Genomic DNA, 25793 nt, shown 5'->3' with positions numbered 1-25793 from the left:
GCTCAGTCATTCACAAACAAGGATGGAGCGAAAGTCACCACTTTGTGAACAAATGCGTGAGCAAATTGTCCAACTGTTTAAGAAAAAACATTTCTCAACCAGCTATTGCAGGGAATTTAGGGATTTCACCATTTGCAGTCCGTAATATCATCAAAAGGTTCAGAGAATCTGGAGAAATCACTGCACGTAAGCAATGATATTACGGACCTTTGATCCCTGCGGCGGTACTGCATCAAAAAGCAACATCAGTGTGTAAAGGATATCACCACTTGGGCTCAGGAACACTTCAGAAAACCACTGTCAATAACTACAGTTTGTCACTACATCGGTAAATGCAAGTTAAAACTCTACTATGCAAAGCGAAAGCCATTTATCAACACCCTGAAACACCGTCTGCTTCGCTTGGTCCAAACTCATCTAAGATGGATTGATGCAAGGTGGAAAAGTGTTCTGTGGTCTGACGAGTCCACATTTAAAATTGTTTTTGGAAACTGTGGACGTTGTGTCCTCCGGAACAAAGAGGAAAATAACCATCCTGATTGTTATCGGCGTAAAGTTGAAAAGCCAGCATCTGTAATGGTATGGGGGTGTATTAGTGCCCAAGGCATGGGCAAGTTACACATCTGTGAGGGCACCATTAATGCTGAAAGGTACATACAGCTTTTGGAGCAACATATGTTGCCATCCAAGCAACGTTATCATGGACACCCCTGCTTATTTTAGCAAGACAATGCCAAGCCACGTGTTACAACAACGTGGCTTCATAGTAAGAGTGCGGGTACTAGACTGGCCTGCCTGTAGTCCACACCTGTCCTCTCGAAGGTTTCTCATAGTCATCATTGTCACTGCCACCGACGTCCCACTGGGGTGAGTTTTTCCTTGCCCTCAACCGAGGATGTCGTTGTGGTTTGTGCAGCTCTTTGAGACAATTATCTATATAGCCCTAAATCACAAACATTGATTGATTGATTGATGGATGTATGAGAATGTGTGACGTGCTGCCTGCTCTTCTTTACTTAAATGATAATTCTCTTATTTATCAACATTTTTACACAAAGGTTGGATTTTTAGCGGTGATATCCATCTCTGTCACAAAAAGAACCGGTGCTTAAGCAGTAGTTATTACTATGTACTTTACTATTTATTTTTTTATACACTAAATATTGGTATCATATGTGTGTATATATTTTATCTGTTGATGCAGTTCTGTTTTTGTTTTCGGAAAAATAAGCTTTATATTCTGTACGTTAAAATGCCAAATATCAGCCAATAGTCGGCCAGGCCAAAAATCTATTAATCTCTAGTAGTTAGCACAAAAAATATAACTAACATGTGCTTTAAGTCCTGCGATGAGGTGGCAACTCCCATTGAAAATGTGTGGTGCAACAGAGACTATTGACTGTTGAACAACTTAAGCTGTACATCAAGCAAGAATGGGAAATAATTCCACCTAAAAAAGGTCAAAAAATTGGTCTCCTCAGTGCCAAACATTTACTGAGTGTTATTAAAAGGAAAGGCTATGAAACACAGTGGTATAAATGCCTGTGCCAACTTTTTTGCAATGTGTTGCTGCCATTAAATTAAAAGTTAATGATCATTTGCACAAAAAAAAATTTGTTTCTCAGTTCGAACATTAAATATCTTGTCTTTACAGTCCATTCAATTGAATATAAGTTGAAAAGGATTTTTAAATATTGTATTCTGTTTTTATTTAAGATTTACACAACATGCCAAATTCACTGGTTTTGGTGTTTGTACATCAAGACATACTTGCCAACCCTCCCGGATTTTACGGGAGACTCCCGAAATTCAGCGCCTCTCCCGAAAACCTCCCGGGACAAATTTTCTCCCGAAAATCTCCCGAAATTCAGGACCTGAGTGACGTGTCGACAGCCTGTTTTCACATCCACTTTCCCAAAATATAAAAAGCGAGCCTGCCCAATGACGTTATATCTGTAGAATGATCGAGGGCGAGTTCTTGGTTTCATATGTGGGTTTATTGTTAGGCAGTTTCATTAACATCCTCCCAGCGCGGTAACAACACACAACAGCAGTCACGTTTTAGTCTACCGTAAAGCAGTTCGTCTGCTGTAAACAGCAATGTTGTGACACTCTTAAACAGGACAATACTGCCATCTACTGTACATGCATATGTGACAATAACATCTACGGCTTTTAGAGTGCAGAAGAACGAGGAAAATACAGCCATGGCGACGCCGACGAGTAAAATGAAGAAATACGCTTGTAAGTTCCAAGCCGCAGCTGCGATTGGACTTGGATAGCCTCCGGGAAGAAGTAGTGGACTACCATCTGCTTGGCAGTGAATATCTTCCTTAGGAAGCAAAGATTGACCGGTTTTGGGTCATGCTAGGGAGAGATGGAAGATTGCAGACTCTAGTGCATTTGATGAAAGCACTTTTGTAGGTGCCACACAGCAATGCATCATCAGAGAGGGTGTTCAGCATGGTTAGATAAATAGTGACAGAGAAGAGAACAAGGACGGACAATTCAACCCTTAACTCAACAATGAGTAGATGAGTGTTATGTGTGTGTGTGTGTGTACATTATATGTGTAAATAAATGAACACTGAAATTAAAGTATTTCTCTTACACACACACACACACACACACACACACACACACACACACATACATACATACATACGAAATACTTGACTTGGTGAATTCTAGCTATATACTCCTCCCCTCTTAACCACGCCCCCAACCACGCCCCGCCCCGAACACACCTCGGCCCCACCCCCGACCACGCCTCCACCTCAAGCTTCCCGAAATAGGAGGTCTCAAGGTTGGCAAGTATGCATCAAGACTACAGGGGTGGGTAAGGCTATGCGATATGACTGAAAACCCTATCATGGTATAAATGTCGGTCTATATTGATAATTATTCATAATTTACATGACCTATGGAAAATAAGGACCAGGAGAAAAGTACTGAATGTAAACATCTTTATTTCAAACGTAACCTTCCTGTGATAATAATCAATCCCCTCAGCTACCGAGGCAGAAAGTAAACGAAATGCCAACACAAGCATGGAAAACAATGTAAATACAATTCTAAAACCACATTGAACACTTAATAACCCTTTTGAAATGGTTTAATTATGCAAGAATATGAAAGAAATGCTTACAAAAGTGTAACAGAATACTGCAAGGTGTGAAAATGTAAACAGAAAACTGACAGTTTTCTGCAAGTTTAGTTTAGGTTTAGTAGTAATGCTGTTATTCCTTTATAAGTACAGAAATTAATGTATGTTATGCAGTAATTATCATTTAAATATTATTGGACCAAATTACTATTATTTTAAAGTAGCACATTCTTTATTTTATGTAATTGATTTTATTTATACAGTCCCGCACTTTAGTTCCAACCTGTTGTGTCGGTATACCCGGCACTCATTTTTACTTTCTCTTCTCACTCCATACAGAGAATCAACAGCAAGACAGCAGTATGGCACAACTAGACATGAGAGTTGATACTGTTACCTGATTGGCTGTTAGCTTGTCCCTCCTACCACTAAGTGATCACTTACTGTTTTTGAAGGTTACCATAGAGCAGGGGTGCCCACAGTTTTTCTGCAGGCGAGCTACTTTTCAATTGACCAACTCGAGGGGATCTACCTCATTTATATATAACATTTATTTATTTATGAAAGAGACATTTTTGTAAACAAGTTAAATGTGTTTAATGATAATACAAGCATGTGTAACACATATAGATGTCTTTCTTTCACAAAGACAAGAATATAAGTTGGTGTATTACCTGATGACTTGCATTGATTGGAATCAGACAGTAATGATTATAACGCCCACATTTTCAAATGGAGGAGAAAAAAAGTTGTCCTTTCTGTACAATACCACATGAAAGTGGTTGGTTTTTGGCATCTAATTCATCCAGCTTCCATACACTTTACAAGAAAAACCTTGGCGGCAAATTCCGTAGCTTGCTTGATTGACATTCACGGCACCCGAGGGTCTTGTGAGATGACGCTGGCTGCTGCCGGTTCATTATTATGAAAAAATGACAGAGAGGAAGGCGAGAAACACTTTTTATTTCAACAGACTTTCGCGCCGTCCCTTCCGTCAAAACTCTAAAGGCCGACTGCACATTTCTTATCTTCACAATAAAAGCCCTGCTTCATGCTGCCTGCGCTAACAAAATAAGAGTCTCGGAAAGCTGGCGTGCACAAGTGATGTGCACGCCAGCTTTCTGAGGGATCGCTTGTGCACGCCAGTTTTCCGAGACTCTGTATTTAGTTAGCGCAGGCAGCATGAAGCAGGGCTTTTATTGTGAAGATAGGAAATGTGCAGTCGGCCCTTAAGAGTTTTGACGGAAGGTACGGCGCGAGAGTCTGTTGAAATAAAAAGTGTTTCTCGCCTTCCTCTCGGTCATATTTTCATAATAATGATCTTGCAGCAGCCAGCGTCATCTCACAAGACCCTCCGGTACCGTGAATGTCATTTAAGTGACGTCTTGGTGAAGATTGATGATCACTAATTTTTAGGTCTATTTTTTTTAAAAGCCTCGCTGGAGATCGACTGACACACCCCTCGCGGTCGACTGGTAGCTCGCGATCGACGTAATGGGCACCCCTGCCATAGAGCGAGTGACATTGTTCATGCAACTTACGCTTTCTTTCAAAGAAAATTAAAAATTAAAGAACGTTTTATTGAACACATTTTTTATGGATATGGCACACGTCTATCTATTGATATCGTTTTATCGGCCCAGCCAGTCTACTTTGGGTTCATTTCAGACCTTTTCGGACTTCTCCAAATGTGCTTGGATCCTGATGAGACCTAGACGTACTCTCTAAGTTTTCAATGGTGGTGGAAAACTATGTATCCAGATGAGGGTAATTCTAAAATAATGAAAGTGTACAAAAGCTTTGTGACATAAATGATTAAGTTGATAAAGTGTAAAGGGGTTGAGAAATCACAAAGTAGATTAGCATCAAGTAACAGACATTGTCACACTCACGCAGTTTGATCAAAGATTGAAGTAGTCCGACTTAGGTATGTGGAACAATTCCTTACAGAGGACAACCATCCAGTCATGACTAAATACCAATGACTGACATCATTATGACTTGGACCTGTCGACCAGTCCTTAGCTTGTATCCGTCTGGCTAGCATTAGCATCTGCTTCAATGTACATCCCTGAACAACATTCTAGGACATCCTTCAACTGGCCTGTTTACTCCCAACATGTTTGCTTATGTCAACAAGACATACTTTAACTTCCACTCCACATACCAACCAACGAGCTGGTCCCTGTCTTTCTGCTATTTCTCGTCTACCATCGATGTTTTCTTAACGCACCACGGGATAGGAACAAGCCCGGGAACGTTTTTTTGCGGCTCGCTTTTGTGCAGGCTCCTTTGCCTGGAAACATTCGAAAAATGGCGGAGGCAAACAGTACGGATAGTTCAGCGGAGAAACATCTTGAGGTTAATGCTTCAATGGACGAAAGTGTACAACCTAAGTCGTCAAAAGTGTGGGGACAATTTACTTTAAAGACTTCAAAGAAGACCATTTCCTGCCAAATGTGCAGCATGGACCTCGCATGACATGGAAATACAACATTGCTTCGGGAGCAACTGAAGAGGAAACATGTTGGAGCCATGGATGATGGTACGTAAAAAGTCCATAGTTTGGTACATTGATCCATTGTGTCCGTCTGTGTGTTTTTAATCTTTTGTAAACGATATGTTCTTTAAGGAAGCGCAGCAGCAACTGTTGTGTATTACCTTTCAGAGTTATGTACGTGTTGGAGAGTGCGACAACTTCATTTTCTGTGTTGTTTTGAGTTGCAACAGGCATTCACTAGTTCAGCTTTTTGGTGTGTAAAATTAACGTTATCCCTTTGTTGCAACGCGGTGCTGATAATGTGTCTCTGGCAGATTAGACTCCGTTTTGCGAGAGAAAACGCACGGTTACCAATTTCGAAATAAACGGACAGAAATATCTAAAGTTGGTTTCATAATGGATAAATGTAGCCGGGCCGAATAAAGCCATATAAATATATTTAGATTTGAGTGGCGCTTTAGTATTACTAAACTTTATGAAGGTGCTGAAATATTTCATGCTATTATTCAGAGGCAGCCTAGAATGAATTCTTTATTATTCACAACAGAAACGTGTACAATATCTGATCCAGTTCTGATTTGATGAGTTACATTTCCGTGTTATTATTGGTGTATGCTGCATCCCCAATGTCCATTTATTTATTTAGCTTTTTTTAATGTGGTGGCGTATATGCCTTTTACGGCAGAAAATATGAATTAAATCAAATAGGTATGTATTAAGTAACATGTAAATGATGCTACTGTGTACGTTCATTATATGGTTTCTCTCATTTCAGAAAGAAACAACCCAGCATGAATTGATTTACTTGGACCCCGACTTAAACAAGTTGAAAAATGTATTCGAGTGTTACCATTTAGTGGTCAATTGTACAGAATATGTACTGAACTGTGCAATCTACTAATAAAAGTTTCAATCAATCAATCAAAAGCATTAGCGACTTGGTACAAAGGAAGGTCTGCACACCACACCAAGCGGCTGCATTGACTGATGCTACCTGAATATGTTGCTAACTGACATGAGGCCACTATCAATTGTGGAGGATGAAGGTTTTAGACAAATGATTCACATCCTCAACCCTGGTTACACTCTTCCCTCGAGGACCCATTTTACCAAAGTGATGGAGAGGAAACACGAGCAGACATTCCAAGCATTGTAGACTGACATAAAAGCCACCCAGAGCAAAAATTGCTCTCACTACTGATGTGTGGACAAGTGTAGCCACGGAAACCTACCTTGGCATGCCATTACATCGGAGACGAATGGAATATTAAGTCAATCTGCCTTACGACCATGCCACTAGAGGAAAGACATTCAGCATCCAACATTGGTTGGTATAGGTAGTAACCAGGTTTGAAATTCCCCCCCCAAAAAATTATTGCAATTGTGCATGACAATGGTGCACTTTATTTAAAAAAATCATTTTTGCAACATTTGCCTTGTTTTATTTGGCAAAAGTTGAAGGAACATGTTGCCAGTATGCTTTTTTTTTTTTCTTTCAATAAAATACTGGAAAGGATAGAAATGTAGTAGGTCTCTTTTATTCGATTATTAACCGAAGTAAAAATTGACAGATTAATCGATTATCAAATTAGTTGCAGCCCTAATATATATATATATATATATATATATATATATATATATATATACACACACACACACACACACACACACACACACACACACACACACACACACACAGTAAGGAATTATTCCACACACATAAGTCGGACTACTCAGATCTGTTAATCTATCATCGATTTATGTATATTGATGCTGTTTTACATGTCTTTTCGTTTCACTAGATAATTGTTTATCACTTGCAACTTTAAAAAAAAGTGCATTTGTAATAATTAACAGTTAAATTAATGCCCACATTTATCACACTAATGGAAATTTGTGCACAACTGAAACGTGAGAGCCTTATAATAAAGGAGCTGGTTGAATCTCTCGGTGATGTGGCTCACTGCAGTGAGTAAAAATTGATAAATGTCTTCATTAGTTAATTTACAACAAATAAATTATCGAATATTGACGTTTACTAATCAATTTTATAATTGTCCATGTCCGAATTACAATGCATATAAAAAACCGATTATCTCCCCCACCTCGACGAGCGACTAAGACCAGATGTTTTGGTTGGATATTCCAGGGGTCACTGTGACATTCGCTACACCAAGTAGTGGTGGGTAGGCTCTTAACCCGAATATTGCCCGAAACCAAGCATAATTAGCGTAAAGGACAGCTCCTATCCCGAAAAAACTGGGTCGTTCCTGTCCCGAGGTACCCCTGACTGTAATGGCTTTTCTTAAAATCGTGCATCCTAAAATAGTCCAAGTAGAAAAAGCTTGAGTTTCCCTTTCTCTGCAATATTAACTTTAATCTTCAAAACATGTAAAAGTTGTACACTTTCTCTTTCCCTGCCATAACTGTCATTTAAAAACTCATGAGTGTAAACAATATTGGTAATGATTGGGTAAGTTTGTACAAAAATGTTTATGTGTGTCGCCACATTGCGACACTTAAGTTCTTGAAGATGTAACTCTGTCCTCTGTTGGTCATTTCTCTCTTGTCTCGTGTTTGGCGCTGGTATGTCTTTCTTCTCTGTCACTTGTTCTTCCGTGGCTTCTCTGCTCTTCTTTCGTCAGTCTCTGCATGTTTGACCCGAGGAATGCACCGATTTCTTTGGCTGTGTTGCATCACGTGGGATGGCTTTAACTCGCATGCGGTAAAGTCTACAATAGTTGCGGCGGTCAAAATAGAAGCAGCCTGTCTAAGATATTTGAATCATATCCTGTCTAGATATGCGTCCGTAGAGGACTGGGTCTGGCTTAGACTATTCCAAGGCATTTTTATGGGTGCGTGAGTCCATCGAGTCCACTTTTTTCAGTATTATTTTTGTTTTAAACAATGAATTTTCAAAATAATTAACTTTCAATTAGTTATTAATTTCATTAAAATGTTTGGTATAATGTATGTAAACTGATCCCTGCATTGTTTTTTGGGGTGTTCGGCGCTTTCATCGTTGATTACAGCACGCATTTGCTTTGTCATTGTTTCCACGAGCTTCTGCAATGTCATAACTACTGATGTTTTTCATCAGAACCTACTATCATCTACTCTTTTAAATCCTTTGGGTTTTGCTCTCAAAATCCTTCTGTGTCCAGGAAATGATTCCATGATTTTTTGACAATAAAAGCAGAGCAATTGTTTTTCTTTTTAAATAAAAATTATGATTCTAATCATTCTAGCCCACCCCCCCTTACGTTTACGCCTGGCCACTAAACAGCAACAAACATTATATTATCCTCCCTATAATTCTTATTAATCTACTTGTTGAATTCCTTCTAATAGCTGCTTACTTTTTGCGGTAACGTGCTTCCATATAAACTTATTCCTTCTGTTGTTTCAAGCCACCTTAGCGGCTATTTTAGCGATTAGCATATATTTATATGCTCCCGCTTGTTCTTTCTCGGGGTTCAACCTGTTATGCCTGGATTTTCCACTGGATGCGGAACGACGTCAAAACAGCAGGTGGACAGTTTCCGTGTTTATACAAGTGAAGTTGTTCATTACCATCGCCATGGCAGTGCTGTTCCGCATCCCTGCGCTATATATATATATATATATATATATATATATATATATATATATATATATATATATATATATATATATATATATCTACACACACGCAGAATTCTATATTTGCCGGACGTCGCAACAAATCCATTCAATTTAGCTAAAATCTGCTTGCTTTGGACAGGAGGTCAAGCACTAACACAAAATACATTATTCAGTTTACTTTTGAAATAAAAAAGCCTGTCTTAAAGGTGGATCTTTGAACCGTCCTAATGGGCGGGGACGGACATGAAGTCAACTTGTCAAAGGTTTTCAGACGTAATTTCACCTCGTTGACACAAATGGATGAGGATGTGCTAATTCTGCAGGTCCAACGTTAAAGAAGCAGACACAGGCAGTTGTGTGGGGTGCCTGTGTCAAATACCAGCTAACACAGGGGCCAGAGAAAGCAGTGGAGTGGTTTGTAGGAGTTGAATCAAATGTGTGTGTGCGTGCAATGCTCGTCAGGGCTGATGTGACTGTTGTGTTGTTGCTTCCTACAAAAAAAAAAAATCAAGTTGTCTTTCATCAAGGCAAAACTATCTCTTTTCCACGAGTCAATTCAATGCAGACGGTCCGCCCGTAAGCATTGATAGACAATTAAACTTGAGACGTTGCGCGGTGTTTACTTAAAAACATGATCATGCGGGGATTTGCAAGATCTTGTAAGTCTGCGCTGTTTTGCTGGCAGCTACTTTTTGCTATCCTTCCGCATCCTGTGGAAATCCGGGGAAGCCTCATCCTCCAGTGTTAATGCTGCATGGAGTGATGATTACATGGTTTCTCTTAGCTTGATCATACACTTAGGGCTGTGGGGGCATGGCTAATATTGGTGGTCAATATGACGTCATCACAGAGTTTGCATCATCGTTGATGATGCAAATATTTACTTTAGAAAGGCTAAAACAAATGTTTACATATTCAAAAACCTCTATGTTGTTAACTTGTTAGCAATAACATTGGACATTTTGCTCTATTTTGTAATTGTTGCTGCTTTTTGTACAATGTAACACAGGCTGCACTATATCCTACCCTCAATGAATGTTGGAAATCATTTTGCCAAATATTTAAACAGTCCTTTGAATTAGAGATGGGAAAAAAATACTTGAGGTGGTTCATTGATATTCTCCAGTGTCTCAACATATAAGTGACTGTAAAACTAAGCACACAAAATAATTGTACATCAATATACATATGAAGTGTACATATAAGTAGGAATCAAGCTAAATAATAGAAATATAGTTTGTTATTAACTGAAAAAAGTAATACATTTATACAGGATCAAGGTTGGCTCTAATGCGGCCAGCTTAAAGGGGAACTGCGCTTTTTGTTTTGTTTTTTATTTACTTTACCTATCGTTTACAATCATTTTGAACAACATGAAGACGAATGTATATTTTTAATACATTTTAACTTGTAAACACAATAAAATAATATGGCTCTTTATGGGGCTGTGTGCAACATTTACACAGATGGTTAAAGGGCGCCATTTTTCCAATGTATTTTACAAAGTATATCGCGCACCTCTTACAGCTTCTAGGACATAATGACATAACTACATACATACGTAACACATGCACGCGCATTAGCTTTAGGTGTTGTTGGCCAATAATAGCAATTTGGATAGCTAGCGTTAGCTGTCTTTGAATAACTATTCTATCATAACATGACTGCAAATTGTTAATTGGTTCTCTTAGACTTCTTTCATAAGTGTGCATGTGGTCCCTGCGTGTACGTGTTGATGAGACCGGGTGAGTGACACCAATCATTCGGACCGGCAACATTTTTTTATTACATGAACTATGTATTTTTGAAAAATATTGACAATTGTCAAGCACATTTGTTTAGTTAAAACACATAAACTCTTGTTGTATTTTTTGCTTTAAAAACGATTTGCTGTGAGGAAGCTGCAAAAAGCACCTTTAAGAATAGAATATATCTTTATTGTCATTGTACAACGAAATTGTAAGCAAAACTAATTTAGTGCAAATTCATAATAACACATAAAAACATAACATAGATAAAATACATAAAAATACTAAGCACACAGCCTGCACAATCATTCTTCACTTGTGCTCTGCGACACTATTGCTCTCGGGTAAAAAGTGTTCTTAAATCTGTTTGTACGGCATTTTATTGTCCTGTATCTCCTGCCCGAGGACAGCAGTTCAAAAAGTTTATGTCCAGGGTGAGATGGGTCCCTTATGTTTTGGGCCTTTTTTAGGCCCCTGGCTCTGTACAGTTCATCTAGGAAGGGGACAGAGCAGCCAGTGATCTTCATTGCAGTTTTTATGACCCTCTGAAGCGGTTTCTCTCTGCCACCGTGCAGCTGGCATACCATACACACATGCAGTATATCAGCACACTCTCTATTGAGCAGCGATAGGACACAAGCAGTTTTTGTGACAGGTGGGTTTTTTTGAGGAGTCCTAATGTTTCCTCTGCCAAGGAAGTATTTTCTGTGTTTTTATTTTAGTTATTTTAAAAAAAGAAAGTAAAACTTGGTTGTAAAATTTTAGTGTGTGTATATGTACTTTTTGAGCATATTCTACAATACAGTGATAATGATAACTGCGATAATTTTGGTCACAATAACTATTTTATTTAACTTTACAAAATTAACATGGTCATTATTATTTACGGTTTTGTTAAATATGCTTTAAAAGTAATTATACATGCGCAATGTTTAATTTTAAATGTTTAATTCCATAAATAGACATACTTTGACAGAAAAAAACATTGCTCTGGCTTTTTAAAATACATTTTTATTCCAGTGTTTCAGTATATTTATCTTCTTCTGTTTTAACTTGTAGTACGTCTTAAGAGTGTTTTTAATAATTGATTTTACAATTCTGGTTTATGTGTCGTCACGCATCCGTGTGACATACCTCCGAGTATAGATCTGGCACTCTGTTCAAAGAGAGCACAGCTTGGAGGTTCAATGTGCACAATTGAGTATCTTAGTTGCTCAGACAGCAATGTGTTTGTACAAGTTCAGATTACGGTATGTTGCTTCTCAATGGGGAAAGCCATTAAAGTGTCCTGTATTCATAGTAGCATTTAAGTTAGAGTTTCTCAAAGTGTTGATATCAATCACAGATTTCTACTATTTTTATATAAAACGGTAATACTAACCATTGGGGGTTGTACTAGGCCAGGGCCGATACTCGAAAAGTCAATTGAAAATTAAAGTTGGTAAGTTTTCCAGCGTCGATAAATTGCCATGTGCATGCCTCACGCTTTCCGTCGCTTTTAGCGGATAGGCGCGTTTGTACCATAGCAGAATAAAAAACAATGGGGTGAACTATTTGTCCTCGTTAAGCTTTGTGTAGTAACGCGCGGCCGCAGGCCACCTAGCATCACACAATGCAACAAGTTAGTATGTAGCGGCTAACATGGACAAAATAATCACAAAACCAAATGGAATATTTTATTTTATACCTCTGGAACAAGATGAGACTTATGATAAACATCGAGAAGCCAGCTTGCCAAATGTGCATGATTACAACAAAATGCACGCTCACTTGAAACACAACCACCAGCCAGGTCAGTGTAAACAAAACGATGCAAAATGGTGTGTGCTCACATACAGTGCGGTTAAATACCTCGCCAAAGACATGCTCCCATTTAATACAGTTATGGATGGATTACAAAAGTATCCTTTTTTATTTTATTTATTTTTTTAAAGGGCTGTCACGTTGTCACATCATGTCATGTTCCTCACTGGGAATTTGCCACGCTTAATTTAGTTTTGCATTAGCGGTTAATACACGTTTAAACGGTAGTGTTTATATTGTTACTTTCCAAGGTCCTAACTTTATGGTCAATTAAGATTTATTGCTTTTGGTTGTCATGTTTTTTTCAAGTGCAGAATTTTGTCAACAAAGTACATTGTGTTGTTGTTATTTGTTTGTTTGATTTACCTGGGAGATTTAAATGTTTTCGTTCCAATTACGATGTTAAAATACACAAGAAACACAAATGTATTGCTTTTGAAAGAATATACATGCATTATTATTATTATATAATTCTACATATTGAGTCTGTTGGAGTGCTAAAATTGCCAAGAGTTAATCAAGAGTCAATATACCAGTGTGCAGCTTTTTAAACATCACAAAATGATTTTCTCTTACATGAAGTTAGATTTTGTGTTTTGTTGTTTTCATTGCTGCTAGTTTACCTGTTTTTAAATGCATAAACAAGGTTAATTTTTTTTTTTATTTTTTTTAGCAATTTGCCTCTTTTCTTTTAAATAGACAACATTTTAAAGTAATTTAAATGTTTGTAACAGCTGAATAAGCAGCACTGTTACAGTACACATAAATAAATATGAAATAATTACTTTTTTGTTGAGCCTCACCTGCCAACTAAAAGACGAAGAACCTGAATGGGAGGTACATGTGAGTCATGCGTACATTGGCGACATGCTTGGGACAAACAGTCCTGCAACTCGCCCAACCGGTTCAGGTTGGACACAGTATGCACATAGGACCATGTGGCAACATCTAACACAGGGATCAGGAACCTTTTTGTCCGAGAGAGCCATGAAAGCTAAACATTTTTAAATGTATTTCCGTGAGATCCATATATTTGTTTAACACTGAATACAACTAAATGCGTGCATTTTTAAGTAAGACCAACATTTTTAAATGTATAATAAGTCTTATTATTTTTAATAACATTGCTATTCTGAAGCTAACCAATAATAAATAAATTCTTACCATTAATGTAACTTCTTGAACAGGTGCGGTAGAAACGGATGGATGGATTAAAATGCATAACAATGTTTTATTTTTTACGTTATTTTTAACACTGTGATTACCAGCCAAATTATTCATTACTTATCGCGTTAAGTAATGTCAGCTAAGATTTATCTGAAAGCCAGGTGCAGTCATCAAAAGAGCCATATCTGGCTCCAGAGCCTTAGGTTCCCTACCCCTGATCTAACATAATGTAGACACATGAAGCGACATCTAATACAATCTACAACGTAGCAGTATGTAGTAACATTTGGTTGACAACATGGATGCCGGAGAGGACAATGGCAACTTGTGACTAAACTTTGGGGTTCAGATAGTAAAGTGGCCAGCCAGAAACTATGGATGTCCGGTATACCGGTGCTAATAAAGTACAGTTGTACTAATGGATTAAAAAAGGTACCACACTGCCTTTGAAAATACTGGTACTTTTTTTTTTTTTTTTTTTTTTCATTGGACGTGATTGCGCGCCACGGTGACATTGCTGCGAATATGAGCCGAGGCGCACGTGAGTCAACACACGTATACAGAGCACATACACGCAAAAAACAGCGTGGAGACAGAATAGGTAGAAAATATGTATTTTGGCTTAAAAACTAACGATAATGGTGATGCTGTAAACACTGAAGCACCGCTCTGCTAGTTTTAAAACATATCTAGCTAGCCGATATTGTCCGTCTTGTACCACTCAAAAAAAAATGGAGGTTTGAACAGATTCCCCCTTTGTCTTTCTTTATTTCAGGGGACGGCGTGGCGAAGTAGGTAGAGTGGCTGTGCCAGTAATCTGAGGGTTACTGGTTCAATCCCCACCTTCTATCATCCTAGTCATGTCCGTTGTGTCCTTGGGCAAGACACTTCACCCTTGCTCCTGATGGGTCCTGGTGAGCGCCTTGCATGGCAGCTCACACTGTCAGTGTGTGAATGTGTGTGTGAATGGGCGAATGTGGAAATACTGTCAGAGTGCTTTGGGCTCCTTAAAAAGGGGTAGAAAAGCGCTATACAAGTACAACCCATTTAACATCCATCCATCCATTTTCTACCGCTTATTCCCTTTCGGGGTCGCGGGGGGCGCTGGCGCCTATCTCAGCTACAATCGGGCGGAAGGCAGGGTACACCCTGGACAAGTCGCCACCTCATCGCAGGGCCAACACAGATAGACCGACAACATTCACACTCACATCCACACACTAGGGCCAATTTAGTGTTGCCAATCAACCTATCCCCAGGTGCATGTCTTTGGAGGTGGGAGGAAGCCGGAGTACCCGGAGGGAACCCACGCATTCACGGGTAGAACATGCAAACTCCACACAGAAAGATCCCGAGCCTGGATTTGAACCCAGGACTGCAGGAACTTCGTATTGTGAGGCAGACGCACTAACCCCTCTTCCACCGTGAAGCCCAACCCATTTACCATTGTTTACCATTTCACATATATGCAGCATTCCACTCCAACAAACTCAATCTTCGTGTCTCTTCTATTCCCGGAATCACACGCCACTTCCGGTCCCTGACCCCGCGAGTCAGTCAAAGCTGTGGGCTAAAACCCAGCTTCTACACTGCGTAGTGTTCTAGCTTCTTCTAAATCATTAATCCTCAATTCCATTGCGACAAAAACAGTAGGTTTCTTACAAATAACATCCCTGCAGGACAAAGAATAGCTAAACATGTTTGGCTCCAGCACCCTCCGCGACCCCAAAAGGGACAAGCGATAGAAAATGGATGGATGGATGGGTTTCACGACACACCGTTGGATACAATAGCTAACCGCTAACAGCAAGCTAGCACGCTCCTGAATGTAAACAAATGGGTGGGTCTATGCAAATATTGACTAAAAATACCAAGCACAAGAGCCATTGTCCAAACTACAATGACTATGTCATTATACTTTATCCAAAAAAAAGAAAGTTTTATTTGCAAACTTGAAAAAAAACGTCCCTGGATAAAGGAGAACTTTAATTATGACCAAAATTATCCTTTACTACTTGGTATTGGATCCTCACCCAAATTTGTAGTATCAGCCAAAACTTATGTAAAGTATCCAAACAACAAAAGAATAAGTGATTATTACATTTTAAGAGAAGTGTACGTAAAACCTGTTGAAACAGAAAGTAGGTAGATATTAACAGTAAATCAGCAAGTTGATTAATAATACATTTTCTACCGCTTTCCCTTATAATTTTGACAAAATAATAGAATGGGAAATGACAATATGTCACTGCAAACGTCAGCAGCCAAATTAGGAGCCTTTGTTTGCTTACTTACTATTAAAATTAAAAAAACAATTTGAGTATGTTCATCTTATTTCACGCAAAAATTGTTTGCTTCCAATTAGAAACATGTAATTAATGTATCATAATATTATGTTAAAATAAAGCCAATAATGAAATTTTCAAAATGTATTTTAAAAGGTATCAAAACACATTTTTGTTCCAGTACGGGACAAACCTAACTGTCTGATTGTGGCAGTCCGCTCCCTGTACAATCAGTGTCAGAACTTGGTCCGCATTGCCGGCAGTAAGTCGGACACATTTCCAGTGAGGGTTGGACTCCGCCAAGGCTGCCCTTTGTCACAGATTCTGATTATAACTTTTATGGACAGAATTTCTAGGCGCATTTAAGGCGTTGAGAGGATCCGGTTTGGTGGCTGCAGGATTAGGTCTCTGCTTTTTACAGATGATGTTGGCCTGATGGCTTCATCTGGCCAAGATCTTCAGCTCTCACTGGATCGGTTCACAGCAGAGTGTAAAGCGACTGGAAGGAGAATCCGCACCTCCAATTCCGAGTCCATGGTTCTCGCCCGTAAAAGGGTGGAGTGTCATCTCCGGGTTGGGGAGGAGACCCTAGCCCAAGTGGAAGAGTTCAAGTACCTAGGAGTCTTGTTCACGAGTGAGGGAAGAGTGGATTGTGAGATCGACAGGCGGATCGGTGCGGCGTCTTCAGTATCGATTTGTTGTGGTGAAGAAGGAGGTGAGCCGGAAGGCAAAGCTCTCAATTTACCGGTCGATCTACGTTCCTATCCTCACCGCACCCGCTTTGGGTTATGACTGAAAAGACAAGATCACGGGTACAAGCGGCCGAAATGAGTTTCCTCCGCCGGGTGGCTGGGCTCTCCCTCAGACATAGGGTGAGAAGTTCTGTCATCCGGGAGGAGCTCAAAGTAAAGCCGCTGCTCCTTCACATCAAGAGGAGCCAGATGATGTGGTTCGGGCATCTGGTCAGCATGCCACCCGGACGCCTACACAGGGAGGTGTTTAGATCACGTCTGACTAGGGCTGTGCGATATATCGATATATCGCGGGTTTGTCTCTGTGCTATACAGAAAATTACTATATCGTGATATTCGACTATACGTTCTCAAGCAGTTGTTTTTAGCTGCGGGCATTAAACTGCATGAGTCTCTCCCTCTTTCTTGTCTCTCCTTCTCACAGAGACTTAAAACAAGCGCACCTTCTTACATACGTGCAACATCACACGCCCTTCCCGAGCAGAGAGGTAGCAGCATGGGTAACGTTAGCTGTGATGCTAGCGAATCCGTGCGAGTGGTAATACGAGAGAAAGAAGGTGTGAATCTGGTAACAAATGAAAGAAGAATTAATTCCCAAGAAAAACAGCAGGGGGTCCATTGTCTGGCGGTGGTTCAGCTTCAAGCGGGAAGATGTCGAATAGACAACTTTAATTTTTCAAGTGTGGGGCACACGCAGTAATGCTACCAGAAGTAGCATTACTGCTAGTATGTAGCATCATTTGAAAGGTCACGCGCTAATAACTGTTTAATAAATACAGTTTTGGTCAATTGAGTTGTGATTTCCTTCTCTGCATGAAAGTTTAAAATGAGTATATATTAATGCAGTATGAAGAAGAATGTTTCAATGTAGACACATAGAATCATCATACTGCTGTGATTATATGTAGGGCTGAGCGATATATTGATGTATACGAAATATCGCGGGTTTATCTCTGTGCGATATAGAAAATGACTATATCCTAATATTCGAGTATACGTTCTCACGCAGTTGCTTTTAGCTGCGGGCGTAAACTTCAGGCTCTTCTCACTCTTTCCTGTCTTTCCTTATCCACGGACAAGCAGGCACACATTCTTTCATACGTCACATACTGTCACGTCATACGTCACATATGTCTCTGCCCTCGCAGAGCAGAGAGTTAGCATACTGGGCTACGTTATCTGCTAACGAAGCCGTACGAAAAAAGAAGGTGCGGATCTAGTAACAAATGAAGGAAGACTTAATTCACATTAAAAACAGCAGGGTTTCCATCGTCTGGCGGTGGTTCGGCTTCAAGGGGGAAATATGTCGAACAGACAACCGTGATATGTCAAGTGTGGGGAAAAAGCGTTGCTATAAAAACTAGCATTACTGCTAATATGTAGCATCATTGGAAAAGTCACTCGCTAGAGAATGAAGACAATTTCATAACCTTAGTAACATACCACATAGTGAAGGACGAATACTATTTGATTTCCTATTATGCAGCTCATTTTTATTTGACACTTAAAATGTATCTGACTATGTTGCACTTTATGTTTTGGAAATGACATGAATGTGTGTGCCATTGCTTAATAACTTTAATAAATACACTTTTGGTCAATTGACTTAGTTGTGATTTCCTTCTCTGCATGAAAGTTTATAATTAGTATATATTAATGCAGTATGAATAAGAATGTTTCAATGTAGACACATAGAATCATCATACTGCTGTGATTATATGCATCAAGTGTTAATTCAAGGCTAAGGCAAAATACTGAGATATACATTGTGTATTGAGATATGGCCTAAAAATATTGACATATTAAAAAAAGGCCATATCGCCCAGCCCTACGTCCAACCAGTAGGAGACCACGGGGAAGACTATGTCGCACGGCTAGACTGAGAACGCCCCAAGATCCCCCGAGCGGAGCTGGATGAAGTGGCTGGGGAGGAGGAAGTCTGGCCTACCCTGCTTAGGCTGCTGCCCCCCCGACCCGACCTCAGATAAGTGGAAGAAGATGGATGGATACGAGACAAACTTACAAGGAATAGGAGAATTCGAATCCAGCTTCCGCCATCCTAGTCACTGCCGTGGTGTCCTTGAGCAAGACACTTCATCCACGTCGCTCACATTGTCAAAAAGTTTTGATATCAGACATGATAAGAAGAACAATCTTTTGAATTATTTATACTATTTACCAAAATAGCATGCTCATTCAATGAAGAGCTGCGTAGTGGTTCCAGTCAGCTGTTTAGCAGCTGACTGGAACAACAACTGGTCTTTGTGGGGAAATGATAATACAATCCTTGTTGTTCACTGCGGCCAGGAATAAAGTTGACCTCCCAAAAAAAGCATCACACGGACATAAACATTCAGTAATGATTTGGGCAAAGAACGACCTTAAAGGCCTAATGAAACCCACTACTACCGACCACGCAGTCTGATAGTTTATAAATCAATGATGAAATCTTAACATTGGCCAATTTCCCGCAGAGTTTCCTGTTGAAAACGTCGCGGAATGATGACGCGTACGATGACGCGTGTTTGTGACGTTATTGGTTGGAGGGGACATTTTAGCCCAACACCACTTACGGCTAAAAGTCGTCTCTTTTCATCACGCTAATACACAGTATTTTGGACATCTGTGTTGCTGAATCTTTTGCAATTTGTTCAATTAATAATGGAGACGTCAAATAAGAATGCTGTTGGTGGAAAGCGGTGGATTGCAGCTGCCTTTAACAACCGAAACACAGCCGGTTTTTCTTTGTTTGTTGTGAAGCTTTAACACAGAGCGGTCAAGCCAACATGTTTCTCTACATCAACCAGCAAGTTTTTGGATGGAAAAATTGTGATATTAAGTCAGCTCTTGAGTGGATTACGCGACCTCATCCTGCAGCTCAAAAAGGCAGCTGTGATCTTGGCTCCTCGGCTTCTCTCAGAGACACTGACGTTCACCGCAGCCATCCGACTTTCAGGTATGACTTTATAATCTCACTAAAATACTACTAACACAATAAGCAGATAAGGGATTTTCCAGAATTATCCTAGTAAATGTGTCTAATTACATCTGAAACGCTCCCAGTTGGAGCCATTTTAGGCATCCTTATTTTGAGTTGGCATTACTTTCTTTTGTCACTAGGTGGCTGGCTTTTTGGTTGAGCAGTGCAGGGGGGAAGGCATATATAGAAGCACTGGTGAGCTGATTAGGAGGGACTCAGGTGTGGGAGCACAAACTGTTCTTACCAACGGCAGACAACAACAGCAGACAATGGCAGACAACAACAGGCAGGAGAACATATAACACAATATCACTGCAATAATCCCTGGTATGTTTTCATTCACCCTGCAAGTTCGTTAATAAATATGCATAAACTGGATTTCCGACTGGACTTCGCTTCATTGCAATGTTTGCTGCTGAGTAGGATCACTCCCTTAAAGCTGTTGAGTAGTGACAATAAATTTGAACATTTGAAGGTGAGGATTGCCACTACACTTCCACTGCCTTTTTTTTTTTTTTTTTCAGTGCTTCACTAACTTTCTTCATCCGCAAACCTTTCATCCTCGCTCAAATTAATGGGGAAATCGTCGCTTTTTCGGTCCGAATTGCTCTTACTGCTGGTTGCTCACATTATAAACAATGTGAGAATGTGAGGAGCTGTCACGCCAAATTTCTTCCCCCCGGAAGACATTTGGCTTGACAGCCCCTCTAATGCCTGAAGGACCCCAATGAGGGTGGAAGGACCTTAAAGCAGCCCACACAGCTGCCTGTTTTAAAAGCATTATAATTGGCTGATTGTCAATGGTGAAAAATAACGGTGAGGAAAAGATATAAGCATTCCAGCATGCTAACCTTTCAAGCTATTCTTGCTTCGCTAATTTTGCAGCTGTAACCCTTAAAGGCCTACTGAAACCCACTACTACCCACCACACAGTCTGATAGTTTATATATCAATGATGAAATATTAACACTGCAACACATGCCAATACGGCTTTTTTGGTTTACTAAATTACAATTTTAAATTTCCCAGGAGTTTCGTCTTGGAAACGTCGTGTAATGATGACGTGTCCGCAAGACGTCACGCGTTTTTAGGAAGTATGAGCGCTTCGCACACACACAGCTAAAAGTTGTCTGCTTTAACGGCATAATTACATAGTATTTTGGAGATCTGTGTTGCTGAATCTTTTGCAATTTGTTAAATTAATATTGGAGAACTCACAGTAGAAAGATGGAGTTGGGAAACTTTAGCCTTTAGCCACACAAACACACGGTGATTCCTTGTTTAAAATTCCCGGAGGTGAAAATTTACTATGGATCAGAGCGCGGTCAAGCAAACATAAATCCAGACCAAATGTCAACCAGCAGGTTTCGGTGAGAAAATTGTGGTTAAAAGGTCGCTTCTTACCGGAGAAAAGCTGAGCTTGGGCCGTCCATGAAGCTGCCGTCGAGTTCCCTGAGACATTGGCGTCAACACACCCCTCCGACTATCAGGTAATATTAAAACTCACTAAAACACTAGCAACACAATGGAAAGATAAGGGATTTCCCAGAATTATCCAAGTAAATGTGTTTAAAAACATCGGAATCCGTCCTAATGCAATCGCGTTTTTGTTTTTTTAACTCTCTTTTTTTCTTTTTTTTTCTCGAGTCCGTCGCTATCAATATCCTCAAACACGAATCTTTCATCCTCGCTCAAATTAATGGGGAAATTGTCGTTTTCTCGGTCCGAATAGCACTTTTTGTTGGAGGCTCCCATTAAAATCAATGTGAATATGTGAGGAGCCCCCACACTTGAGACGTCATCGTCTGCGACTTCCGGTAGAGGCAGGGCTTTTCTCTTAACACCGACAGTTGCGAACTTTATCGTGGATGTTCTCTACTAAATCCTTTCAGCAAAAATATGGCAATATCGTAAAATTATCAAGTATGACACATACAATGGACCTGCTATCCAAGTTTAAATAAGAAAATCTCATTTCAGTAGGCCTTTAAGAGTCATATAACATGGTATTATCACACCCTCATTGGGGTCCTTCAGGCATTAGAGGGGCTGTCACGCCAAATGTCTTCCGGGGGGAAGAAATTTGGCGTGACAGAGCGCTCACACCGGTGACGTCACGCGTGCATCGTCTGCTACTTCCGGTACAGGCAAGGCTTTTTTATTAGCGACCAAAAGTTGCGAACTTAATCGTCGATGTTCTCTACTAAATCTTTTCAGCAAAAATATGGCATTATCGCGGAATGATCAAGTATTGCACATAGAATGGACCCGCTATGTCCGTTTAAATAAGAAAATCTCATTTCAGCAAACCTTTAATATTAAAGGGCTACAAACTCATCACCATACGGACTTCGACCGGCTAGTTAGCTAGCTGCACCTGTCGGCTAACACCTTCGCTTCGACCAGACTAAAGAGGACTCCGGTAACGCCGTTAATGGTCCATCGAACCACGGCCTCGCGTCGCTGTCACCAAGCTGCCGGGTGCCCTCCCTGGGGCGTTAGCAGCTAGCTAACGAGCAGCCGCCGCCGCCGCCGAGCTCGCACCGCGGCCGGATATGAGCCTTCGGAAGGGTTTGGGTGTTGTTCAGCGAGCAAAGTGAAGCACCGGACAGAGTCTGACCGAATGCGGCAGCAGAATGTTGAACTCACCAGCAGCTCCCGTTTCTTCCACATCTTCCATAAAAGCACCGCGCGCCTCGCTTATCTCGGACAAGAATGAAGCCACCATCTCAAACGCGCTGACGGCTCACGCACAGGTATACGTTGTTTCCGGGTGTACCTTCAAAACAAGAGCATGACTTCCGTTCGCAAACTACTATCATTAATTCAGTGCTTTTCAACCACTGTGCCGCGGCACACTGGAGTGCCGTGAGAAACAGTCTGGTGTGCCGTGGGAGATTATGTAATTTCACCTAATTGGGTTAAAAATATTTTTTTGCAAACCAGTAATTCCATCCATCAATTTCTACCGCTTATTTCCTTTCAGGGTCGCGGGGGGCGCCTATCTCAGCTACAATTGGGCGGGAAGCGGGGTACACCCTGGACAAGTCGCCACCTCATCGCAGGGCCAACACAGATAGACAGACAACAGTCACACTCACATTCACACAGTGTTGCCAATCAACCTATCCCCAGGTGCATGTCTTTGGAAGTGGGAGGAAGCCGGAGTACCCGGAGGGAACCCACGCATTCACGGGGAGAACATAATTATAATCCCAAAATAATGCGCCAAAAATATTAATTAAAAAAAAGAGCAAACAGGTGACACGTAACAAGAATACGTTGCGTTGTTGACTCTTAACACAAAACGGCCAAGCAGGCTGTTTTTTTCTTGTAAGATGTCATTTCTAATAGAATAATAATTAATCAAAATCCATGTTGTTATGAATTATTACAAATGTTCAAAACAAGAGCATGACTTCCGTTCGCAAACTACTGTCATTAATTCAGTGTTTTTCAACCACTGTGCCGCGGCCCACTAGTGTGTCGTGAGAAACAGTCTGGTCTGCCGTAGGAGATTATGTAATTTCACCTAATTGGGTTAAAAATATTTTTTTGCAAACCAGTAATTATAATCCGCAAATAATGTGCCATTGCCGAGTGTCGGTGCTGTCTAGAACACGACAAAGTAACCATGTAATACCCTGCCATATCAGTAGGTGGCAGCAGGTAGCTAATTGCTTTGTGGATGTAGGGAACATGGTTTGTGGTCGTGATCACAATTTGCAGACGACAGCAAGAGGCAGCCTAAGAAAAAGGCTTTGAAGCTTAGGGATGGCGATGCAAAACGAAATTAAAACTGAACTGGCTGCAAAGTAAACAAAAATAAAATGCTGGATGACAGCAAAGACTTACAGCGTGTGGAGCAGCAGACAGCGTCCACAAAGTACATCCGTACATGACATGGGAATCAACAACAAAATAGGAGCGCAAGGCAAGAACTAAAACCCACAGGAAAACACCAAAAAACTCCAAATAAGTCAGGGCGTGATGTGACAGGTCATGGCAGTACACCTACTTTTAGACAAGACCTGTAGTGATGCGTGGTTGGTTATAGTTTGACTTTATATCCAACAATTGCGAGAACAACTTATTACAGTCTGTATGGACTGCCGAGTTTCATTTTTTAATGTTTTCTGCTCGTGGTGTGCCTCGGGATTTTTTCAATGAAGAAAATGTGCCATGGCTCAAAAAAGGTTGAAAAACACTGCTTTAATTAATAAACTTAATTAGTTACCTGACAAACATTTGGGTGTTTTTTTTACTATACCCAATTTACAGGTAAAAAATAATGTGTTTGTGTAATGCAGTGATGTTAAAAATGCGGCCCGCAACTAATTTTTTAACGACCCGCCAAAAATATTAATAATAAAAAAAAGCAAACAGGTGACACGTAACAAGAATACGTTGCGTTGTTGACTCTTAACACAAAACGGCCAAGCAGGCTGTTTTTTTCTTGTAAGATGTCATTTCTAATAAAATAATAATGAATCAAAATCGATGTTGTTATGAATTATTACAAATGTTCAAAACAAGAGCATGACTTCCGTTCGCAAACTACTATCATTAATTCAGTGTTTTTCAACCACTGTGCCGCGGCCCACTAGTGTGTCGTGAGAAACAGTCTGGTCTGCCGTAGGAGATTATGTAATTTCACCTAATTGGGTTAAAAATATTTTTTTGCAAACCAGTGATTATAATCCGCAAATAATGTGCCATTGTTGAGTGTCGGTGCGGTCTAGAACACGACAAAGTAACCATGTAATACCCTGCCATATCAGTAGGTGGCACCAGGTAGCTAATTGCTTTGTGGATGTAGGGAACATGGTTTGTGGTCGTGATCACAATTTGCAGACGACAGCAAGAGGCAGCCTAAGAAAAAGGCTTTGAAGCTTAGGGATGGCGATGCAAAACGAAATTAAAACTGAACTGGCTGCAAAGTAAACAAAAATAAAATGCTGGATGACAGCAAAGACTTACAGCGTGTGGAGCAGCAGACAGTGTCCACAAAGTACATCCGTACATGACATGGGAATCAACAACAAAATAGGAACGCAAGGCAAGAACTAAAACACACAGGAAAACACCCAAAAACTCCAAATAGGTCAGGGTGTGATGTGACAGGTCATGGCAGTACACCTACTTTTAGACAAGACCTATAGTGATGCATGGTTGGTTATGGTTTGACTTTATATCCACCAATTGCGAGAACAACTTGATACCGTCAGTATGGACTGCCGAGTTTCATTTTTTAATGTTTTCTGCTCGTGGTGTGCCGAGGGATTTTTTCAATGAAGAAAATGTGTCTTGGCTCAAAAAAGGTTGAAAAACACTGCATTAATTCCATCCATCCATTTTTTACCGCTTATTCCCTTTTAGGGTTGCAGGGGGTGCTGACGCCTAACTCAGCTACAATCGGGCGGAAGGCCGGGTACACCCTGGACAAGTCACCACCAATTAGTTACCTGACGAACATTTAGGTGTTTTTTTTTTTACTATACCCAATTTACAGGTATAAATGATACTCTCACTCGCACTGACTTGCAGCTATCTTTGTTTGTGTAATGCAGTGATGTCCAAAATGCAGCTAATTTTTTAACGACCCACCAAAAATAATACTTTAAAAAAAAGTGGAATAAAAGAGCAAACAGGTGACATGTAACAGGTTGCGTTGTTGACTCTTAACACAAAACGGCCATGCAGGCTGTTTTTTTCTTGTAAGATGTCATTGCTAATCCGTTGTGGTGAAGAAGGAGCTGAGCCGGAAGGCAAAGCTCTCAATTTAACGGTCGATCTACGTTCCAATCCTCACATATGGTCTTGAGCTT

General features: G+C 40.3%; 1 protein-coding gene and 2 long non-coding RNA genes across 5 annotated transcripts in view; 2 read left to right on the top strand and 1 right to left on the bottom strand.

The window, feature by feature from the left end:
- The window catches only part of atp2c1 (ATPase secretory pathway Ca2+ transporting 1), a 74150-nt gene that overhangs the window by 33818 nt on the left and 14539 nt on the right, over positions 1-25793 (bottom strand). For 2 of the 3 annotated variants that reach the window (XM_061881777.1, XM_061881779.1), the window contains exon 1: positions 22615-22771. The exons of the other annotated variant lie outside the window; for it this stretch is intronic. In XM_061881777.1, the coding sequence (XP_061737761.1) occupies positions 22615-22638 (24 nt within the window). In that variant the 5' untranslated portion in view covers positions 22639-22771. Of the gene's footprint in view, positions 1-22614; positions 22772-25793 lie in introns of those variants that run through there. 3 annotated transcript variants of the gene reach the window in all.
- LOC133539444 (uncharacterized) lies at positions 4758-6923 on the top strand. The gene is made up of 2 exons (XR_009803383.1): positions 4758-5651; positions 6382-6923. It is a non-coding gene; the product is annotated as an uncharacterized LOC133539444 (long non-coding RNA).
- Positions 20050-25677, top strand: LOC133539698 (uncharacterized). The gene is made up of 3 exons (XR_009803473.1): positions 20050-20440; positions 21330-21455; positions 25345-25677. It is a non-coding gene; the product is annotated as an uncharacterized LOC133539698 (long non-coding RNA).

Source organism: Nerophis ophidion, linkage group LG21 (genome assembly GCF_033978795.1).
Source record: "Nerophis ophidion isolate RoL-2023_Sa linkage group LG21, RoL_Noph_v1.0, whole genome shotgun sequence".
Classification (NCBI taxonomy): domain Eukaryota; kingdom Metazoa; phylum Chordata; class Actinopteri; order Syngnathiformes; family Syngnathidae; genus Nerophis; species Nerophis ophidion.
This window is presented reverse-complemented; position numbering and strand designations above follow the sequence as displayed.